Source organism: Lithobates pipiens, unplaced genomic scaffold (assembly GCF_037356315.1).
Source record: "Lithobates pipiens isolate NorthernLeopardFrog02 unplaced genomic scaffold, aLitPip1_a1.2 Scaffold_23, whole genome shotgun sequence".
In the NCBI taxonomy this organism is placed as follows: Eukaryota; Metazoa; Chordata; class Amphibia; order Anura; family Ranidae; genus Lithobates; species Lithobates pipiens.
In genome coordinates this window covers 82,060,707-82,070,229 of record NW_027507785.1, presented here as the reverse complement: position 1 = coordinate 82,070,229, position 9,523 = coordinate 82,060,707, and the positions used below count along the sequence as shown (strand labels likewise).

General features: G+C 43.0%; 1 protein-coding gene across 1 annotated transcript in view; it reads left to right on the top strand.

Moving 5' to 3' along the window:
• Positions 1-9,523, top strand: part of ADAMTS9 (ADAM metallopeptidase with thrombospondin type 1 motif 9) — a 357,655-nt gene that overhangs the window by 281,962 nt on the left and 66,170 nt on the right. Inside the window, exon 30 of the mRNA XM_077451954.1 lies at positions 1,810-1,983. Within this exon, the coding sequence (XP_077308080.1) occupies positions 1,810-1,983 (174 nt within the window). The remainder of the gene's footprint in view (positions 1-1,809; positions 1,984-9,523) is intronic.

Sequence of the window (9,523 nt, the reverse complement as noted above, 5' to 3'; positions counted from 1 at the left end):
TGCTCCTGGACACACAGGCAGTCGTTTTATTTTTATTTTTTTTACTGTCCCTAAACGCTTATGCCTCAAAAACTCCTCTGAAAGTTTATGTGTGCAAGGACACATAGGCTAACATGGAGGAGAGTTCAGAGGCAATAAGAAAAAAAAAAAAACAGACCCCGTAAAAGCAGCTGCAAAAACATCATGTGTTCATGAGCCCTGAATGTATTCCCCTTTAAGTGGGGATAGTTAAAGTGGAATATGATCACCTTGTACAAATACATAAATGGCTCCATCCAACTCTGTAGACTGATTGGATTCTTGATTCAGAGAGTATCCAATTGCTCTTTAATATCGGTTGAGATTTTTTCCACTATTTGAACTAACTGGACCATGCCTTTTAAGAGTTTTATTTTGCCCTTTCTCTGGATCATCTATGGGTTTAGGGTTCTGAGGATGCAAGATGTTTTATATTTCATTAGGTTATTTTTGTTTCGATACACATTGTTTTTAACCTATATAGTCTGTTAAATGCAAGCAATGCAACCAATTCAATTAGTGATGGCAATGTTCAGTCCATGTAAAGGTTTATGCCCCGTACACACGGTCGGACATTCCGACGACAAAATCCAATGGATTTTGGCCCAAACTTGTCTTGCATACACACGGTCTCACAAAGTTGTCGGAAAATCCGATCGTTCAGAACGAGGTGACGTAAACCACGTACGACGGGACTATAAAGAGGGCAGTAGCCAATTGCTTTTGTCTCGTAATTTATTCTGAGCATGCGTGGCACTTTGTCCATCTGAATTGTCTACAAATGATCAGATTTTGTTGTCGGAAAATTTTAGATCCAGCTCTCAAACTTTGTGTGTCGGAAATTCCGATGGAAAAAGTCAGATGGAGCCGACATACGATTGGATTTTCCAACAACACGATCCGATTTCCGTCGGAAAGTCCAACCGTGTGTACAGGGCATAACAGTTAAGCTGGCCATACATTATACAATTTCCTATTCAATTTTCTTTAGATTTACCTTCAACTATGTGCTACAAGGGCTTATCTGATTGCATACAAATTGAAAGTTTAGGTTAGAGCTCATATTATATGGTTTTGGTAAATCTAAAGGAAAATTGTATAATGTATGGCCGGCCTTAAGTGATAATATATATATGGTATATCTATGTGGAGATTTTCCAGCATGTTGAAGACCAGCTGGCAAATGTTCCCTTTCCTTAGTTTAATAATTGATACAGCACCAGTATATTCAGCTTTTATATAGAGAACACTATACATTAATATTAGCCTGTGCCTCAAAGGAGCTTGCAATCTAGGGCTCCTTTCTGCTTTTTACTGTACATGGCCTCCTGTACCTTTTGTATTGTACTGTAATTGTGTTGTTCCCCCTATACATTGTAAAGCGCTGCGTAAACTGTTGGCGCTATATAAATCGATAATAATAATAATAATGTGCTGCCAACATGTGATTAAAGCAGCAGTGGGCACACATGTCATCGCCCGTCCTCGGTGAGAAATCTGTGCATCTGTGGCCATGCTAAGCATCCTTCGTTTTACAAGAAAACGACCAAACAAGGCTGCAATTAGGCAACTGCACAAAAGAAAACCGCCAGCGTAACTAAGAGGAAAATTACGATCCGTCCAGAGTCATGAGAGCAATACATTTTTACATGCATCAGTTGTAACTTTAAGAGAACAATAATGAAACACCTGATAACAGGTCATTATATGCGCTATAATGGATTTCAAATTAAATGTGGCTTATGGTTTTAAAAAGCAGTAATAACTTACAGGCATTCATCTTGTTCCTAGTGCTCAGTAACATGTGGAAGAGGCGTGCAGCAGAGGACTGTCCACTGCCAAGTCGGTACTCAGAAACCGTCCAGAGAATCAGAGTGTAATCAGTCTACGAGACCCGTGTCAGAGCAGCCTTGCCAAGCGGCGGATTGTCCAGTTTACACTTGGAAAGCAGAAGACTGGCAAGACGTAAGTAGAAGATCCAGGGGGTGGGCCGCTCCGGCAACATTCAAAACGCACAAGATGCTCATCCTGACGTCGGTTGGGATCTCGTTTCTCCTGTGAGGTGTAAGCTGCAGGCTTGAGTGCGTCCGTGCATTTTTGTCAGGTTGCCAAAGTTTACACTCTGCAGGGATCCAGTCTGCTGCTGATACAAATCAGATGACTGATGAAGGCTTTTTTTTTTTCTTTTTTTTTTTTTTAAGCCCAACAAAACTTGCCTGACAAAAAAGGACACACGGGCTTGGGGGGGATTTATGAGTGAAGCTAGTAAATGTGTGTTATAAACTATTATAAAACAGATTTTTTTTTTATTATTATTGTTCAAAATCCAGATCTAAGGGCAAGCCCCTCTACAACTAATTAGATGGAGAGTTAAAGCACGTGACGCCTCAGGGACTCTATGGGAGAGATCTCTGTGCGGAGTTTCCAGGTCTGCACACATGCTGTGACCGATGTGAGGTCGTTATACTCAATTCATTTAGTATTTTATAAAGTATATTTATAATATATAAAATTTATAAAATATTTTTGACATTTTTATATACATTTATAGCAGTGGTCATCAACCCTGTCCTCAGGGCCCAACAACAGGCCAGGTTTGCAAGATAACTGAAATACATCACAGGTGATATCATTTGCTGCTCAGTGATTGCAGTATTGTAGTCTGCATCTCCCCAAGGTAATACATAAAACCTGGCCTGTTAGTGGGCCCCGAGGACAAGGTTGATGACCACTGCTGATTATATAATACAGCAACAAATGCTGTAGAAGGAGTTGGAACCCAAACGTGGACAGGAATACACAAATATCTTAGGTGGGCAGGACCATAGAGGAGGAGAGGTTTTTTTGCTGAAGCATCGAGACATATAAAAATCTTGAGAGCATCTATAATTAAGATAATTGTAAATGACTGCTCAGAAGGAAAATTTTACTTAAATGAAAAATACGGGTACCCACATCCTAGTTTATTATAACGAGAGGCAAAAAATGGGGCTACAGGGTTTTATCTGTACCTTCATGGGACATTACAAAAGAGGTTAAAATTGACAAAGAATTTTATTATATGCATATAGTTTACAAGACAAAATAAAAATCATATGAAGCATAAAATGTAGACTAGTTTTTATCCCTCTTGATGGTCACTACACCCCCCCAGAATTGGTCACTTCTATCTGGGAAGCAGGGGCGGACTGACCAATTCGACCACTCGGGCACTGCCCGAGGGCCCCGGGCCACTAGGGGGCCCCAACAGGGTTGCCAGTAAAACCAGGGACAGTATGTAAAAATCTGTGTTTTTTTTTACATCTGTTTCTGAAATGTACCTAACCGACATGCTTTTGGTCTAAAAATCCCGAGATTATAGTTGCCCCACCTCTCTAGTACCGTCTCAGCCAATAGAAACATGTATGTGTATACTGTGTGATTGTATACTGTGTGTGTGTATACTGTGTGGCTCCATAATCTCTGATTGCCTGGGGGCCCCATAATCTTCTATTGCCCCGGGGTCCCCATGAGTTGTCAGTCTGCCCCTGGTGAGAAGCTACCCCAGGGAAGATACAGTGCCTTGAAAAATTATTCCTACCCCTTGAAATTTTCGACATTTTCTCATGTTACAACCAAAAACGTAAATGTATTTTATTGGGATTTTATGTGATAGACCAACACAAAGTAGCACATAATTGTGAACTGGAAGGAAAATGATAAATGGTTTTAAATTTTTTTTACAAATAAATATATGAAAAGTGTAGCATTTGTATTCAGCCCCCTTTACTCTGATACTCCTAACTAAACGAACCAATTGCCTTCAGAAGTCAACTAATTGGTAAATACATCTGTGTGTAATTTAATCTCAGTATACATACAGCTGCTCCGTGAAGCTCTCAGAGGTTTGTTAGAGAACCTTGGTGAACAAACTATGAAGGCCAAGGAACACACCAGACAGGTCAGGGATAAAGTTGTGGAGGGTAAGGTTATAAACAAATATCCTAAGCTTTCAACATCTCACAGATCACTGTTCAATCCATCATCCAAAAAAGAAAGAGTATGGCACAACTGCATACCTACCAAATCATGGCTGTCCACCTAAACTGACAGGCCGGGCAAGGAGAGCATTAATCAGAAAAGCAGCCAAGAGGTCCATGGTAGCTCTGAAGGAGCTGAAGAGATCCACAGCTCAGGTGGGAGAATCTGTCCACAAGACAACTATTAGTCGTATACGCCACAAATCTGGCCTTTATGGAAGAGTGACAAGAAGAAAGCCATTATTGAAAGAAAGCCATAAGAAGTTCAGTTTGCATTTTGCAAGAAGCCATGTGGAGGACACAGCAAACATATGGAAGATGGTGCTCTGGTCAGATGAGACCAAAATTTTAATTTTTGGCCTAAAAGCAAAACGATATGTGTGGTGGAAAACTAACACTGCACATCACCCTCAACACACCATCCCCACCATGAAACATGGTGGTGGCAGCATGGGGTTTTCTTCAGCAGGGACAGGGAAGCTGGTCAGAGTTGATGGGAAGATGGATGGAGCCAAATACAGGGCAATCTTAGAAGAAAACCTGTTATGCCATGTACACATGATCGGACGTTCCGTGGAATTTTGTTCGAAGGTTGTTGGCTCAAACTTGTCTTGCATACACACAGTCACAAAAATGTTGGCCAACAATTACAAACATGAGAACGCGGTGATGTACAAGACGTACGACGAGCCGAGAAAAGGGAAGTTCAATAGCCAGTGCAGCTCCTTCAGCTTGATTCCGCGCATGAATGAACTTTTGTGCGACGGACTTGTGTACACACGATCGGACTTTTCCGACAACAAAGTTTTGTTGCCAGAAAATTTGAGAACCTGCTAGCAAACATTTGTTAGCAGAAAGTCCAACAGCAAATGTTCAATGGAGCATACACACGGTCGGACTTTCCGACAACAAGCCAACATTTCCTGTCGGAAAATCCGACCGTGTGTACGTGGCATAATGCCCTGTACACACAAGTTTGAGAGCTGGATCTAAAATTTTCCGACAACAAAATCTGATCGTTTAAATTCCGATCGTGCGTAGACAATTCCGACGGACAAAGTGCCACGCATGCTCAGAATAAATTACGAGACGAAAGCTATTGGCTACTGGCCTCTTCATAGTCCCGTCGTATCTGGTTTACGTCACCTCGTTCTGAACGATCGGAATTTCTTTGTGCGACCGTGTGTATGCAAGACAAGTTTGGGCCAAAATCCATCGGAAAAAAATCAGACGGATAGAATGGCCCAGTCAAAGTCCAGACCTTAATTCAATTGAGAATCTGTGGCAAAACTTGAAAATTGCTGCTGACAGGCTCTCTCCATCCAGTCTGACAGAGCTTGAGCTATTTTGCAAAGAATGGGCAAACATGTCACTCTCTAGATGTGCAGAGCTGGTAGAGACATCCCCAAAAAGACTTGCATCTGTAATTGCAGTGAAAGAAGGTTCTACAAAGTATTGACTCAGGGGGGCTGAATACAAATGCACGCCACACATATTTATTTGTAACAAATGTTGATAACCATTTATCATTTTCCTTCCACTTCACAATTATGTGCCACTTTGTGTTTTCCTAGCACAAAAAAAATCCCAATAAAATACATTTACGTTTTTGGTTGTAACATGACAAAATGTGGAAAGTTTCAAGAGCTATGAATACTTTTTCAAGGCACTGTATGTAACTGTAGGCCTTCAAACTAGACATGTTTTGCAGTCGCCTGAATCTTCGGGAGCAAAACAGAGGGAACAAGGCACTATAATAGAAAAAATATACAACATCATAGTATCACTGGTAACCAGGGCCGGGACAAGGGGTGGGCAGGAGGGACGGCCGCCCTGGGCACTGTGGTAACATGTGAGGTGGGGGGGGCACCACAAGGAAATAGGGGGAGGGGATTTGTGTTGGAAAGGGAGATTTGGGGGGCAGCGGGGAGTAAGTACTGTTCTAGGAGGGGAAATTTGGGGGGTATGCTAAAAGTTAGGGGGAGAAGGAATGGGGGATGAAGATTTGTGCTAGGAGGGATGATTGGGGCGCTTTGTGCTGGAAGGGGGGATTTGCAGTGGGGTGATTGGGAGGGGCAATTTTAGGGGTAGATAATTTGTGCTAGGAGAAGTGATTTTTTTTTTTTTTTTGGAGGGGCACTTTAATTGGGGGATTTGGGGAATGGGGGGTAAGATTTGTGCTGACAGGGGGGATTTCAGCAGGGGGACAGATTTGCCATGGGAGGAGGGGCAAATTATGCTTAGGGGGTAAAAAAGATTAGTGCTCAGTTTGTTTTTGTTTTTTTTGGGGGGGGGGATTTTTGATGACACATAATGCTCATACACCTTGGGGGCGGGGGGGGGGCAGTTTAGCATGTTTGCCTTGGGCTCTGGATGACCTTGTCCCGGCACTGCTGGTAACAAAAGCAGTTGGTGCGAAGTGTAAGAGGAATCTGCAGATGTATTTTCTGCACAATGTGTTTACCCCAAAATCAAGCAGAGTTCACCAACAGCCATAATGTCGGCATCAGGGCATAAGTTTCAGGGTGAGCATGGGAGCAAATATGAAGGGAAAATCCTGTTGTCCCATTTTTTTGTCTCTCGTTATAATTAAGATAACACTTTTGGGTAGAAAAAGCAAAAGGACTTGAATTAACCTAAAGCTAATCTATAATGGGAAGACAATTTGTTTGCTTAAAGCCATATTAAACCCAAGAAAAACCAGCAGGTTGACCGGAAAATAAAGTTCCCAGACCCCCGCATCAACACAAGTGATGTGGATGCAGGGATGTCTCCCACTGAGCTTTTGTATTCTGACAGCAGGGACATCCCCCAAACAGTATACACAGATTAGCGCTGCAGAAGCTGATCGAATGCTGGTTTCCCAGCAGGATTGTTCGACACACTGATTTACCAATTCTTAAATGTGGTGGTTGCATTAGCTTTCTTTTTTCTTTATTTTCCCCTGGTGATCAGGGCAAGTATGCAACTACAGGGTTGAGACAAACCTTTTATCATAGACAAGGCTGCTTACAATGATCAGCGTTTATTCATTTATGTAAAAACCTTAATACCAAAAGGAAAAAATGTGCTGTAACTGCTTATAAAGCATTAGCTGGAGTTCAACAAAATGGTCTATTTGCCTTTAGTAAATGAACCCCACAGTATGTTACTGATCGAATCTCTGGGTGAAAATGAAGGAAAAAAACGAACAGTCACCACATCTAATGATTGGTAAGCTGCACGATATTACATTTTTGCTTGGATACAATATTGCTTTAAAGAGGAAGTAAACCCTGATGAGTTTACTTCCTCTTTCATTCCCTGCAAAGGCAAAGCATAATGGACTACTATGCATCGCATAGTAGCCCATTATGTGTCACTTACCTGACACAGGAGCCAGCGAAGTCACCGCTGTCCCCTGTAGTTCCAAGCGTCCATCTTCTTGGTGGGTCTCGCTGCTCCGGCGCTGTGATTCGCCGGAGCAGTGATGACGTCACTCCCACGCATGCGCACGGGAGCCGAGACGCGCGGCATTGCGCGGCATCTCGTCATCGACGATGCCACGCTCAGTGCGCCTGCGCGCCGCTGTCTACGGCGCATGCGCCGTAGACAGCGGTGCCCTTCTTCGGGCAAATATCTTCTAAATATCTCCCTAGGTTTGGGAGATATTTTTTGGACCTACAATTAAGCCTTAATCTAGGCTTACCTGTAGGTCAAAGTGGTTTGTAAGGGTTTATAACCACTTTAAGCATGTAATAGACAATCGTCATGCTTTTTTATTTTCCTGTGTGCCAGCGAAGTCACTTGTAGTCTCCACCAGGAGCTCATGTGACTGGGTGACAAAACAGGAGCAACAAGGACTTTCATAGCAGGGTCTCCAGGTGTATCAAACCCGGCATACTCTATATTATCAAAAGTATTGTGACGCCTGCTATTACACATACATAAACTTTAATGGAACCCCCATCTTAGTCTGTAGCCTTCAATATTGAGTTGGCCCAGCCTTTGCAGCTATAACAGCTTCAACTCTTCTGGGAAGGCCGTCCACAAGGTTTAGGAGTGTGTCTGTGGGACTGTTTAACCATTCTTCCAGAAGCACATTTGTGAAGTTAGGCACTGATGTTGGTGTTGGACAAGAAGGCCTTTGCTTTCCTAACACTGAACTGCATCTCAGCCAATCAGTAGGAGCGGATCTAATACCCATCACTTGATTGGCTGGAGGCACAGGCATCTAACGGAATGGAAGACCGGGGGGGACAGAGAGCCACAGAGGACACAGGAGCACAGCGCCCTCACCTGCTGCATATCCCACAGCTCACCGCCGTCACCCACCACCACGATGGGGTAAGTGTGTGCCGGTCAGGTGGCGAACGGGGGGGGGGGGGGGGGGGCCCTCACACAGGCTACATATGATGGGCACAGAGGCTACATATGATGAGCACAGAGTCTGAATTTGATGGGAACAGTGGCTGCAATTTATTGTACAGTGGCTCCGATTGATGGTACAGTGGCTTCATGTTATGGGGCACAGTGGCTTAATTTTATGGGGCACAGTGGCTGCAATTGATGGCACAGTGAGGCTGTACTTGATGTTTTTTTAGTTTGTTTGCGCCCCCCCCCAACAAAAAATAAATAAATTTAAGCACCATCCGCCACTGCTCCCGACCCAGAAAGATCTGATTGAGGCCTAACATTTTAGATGTTAATGAGTAGGTTTAGATTAACTTTAAGCCACCAGACTGTTCTTCTATATCTTGGAGTCTCTATTGGAGGGAACTTTGTTCTGAGTTCCCTAGTCTGCACCCCTGCTGTGGCCATTATGAGGGGCTCCACCTCTCCCTGCTGGAATTTTTTTTAATATACTATAAAGAATGGAATAGGAAGTGCTGAAATAAAAAAAATGAAAGGAACATTCAAATGTTTATACTACGGTGTGATTTTTACATGTGAGATCTTACTGTAGTGGTAAAAGCAGGAGATAGTTAAGCTCTACGGGAAATATATGCAAATGTTCTTCTCCCAAAGGAGAAGAGACTTCTGTGTTAATGCCATTTATGTGTGCGAAGCCTGTAAGTGAATGCCTCATTGCCTGGGATTTTGAAGCATCACACTGCTTTTACTGAGAAAGAACTGTGACCTGGAGATCGTTGTATTTTGACCTTTGGGCCTCATTAGCAGGAGGCTGGTGGTTCCGGTCAGCTTGTGAAAACTTTCCGTGACACCTCCAGTGTACAGATTAGGAGGTCAGGCAACGTATGCAAATCAGGAGGAGAAATGTCATTACAGGCCTTTGGATGAATGTTCCCTTTACTGCAGCATTTACACTTTAGATCTAAACAGCAAACCCAATTTAATGGTGATTGACCATTGTATGGTAGCAGGCAATTTCAACACTGACTGTTGTTATTCGCTAATAGTCTAACCATGGGCAGAATGGAGAAGTCTGGTCATATGATTACCACATTCCGGGTGTGCATGATGTCACAGTGCATTGATGTTTATCA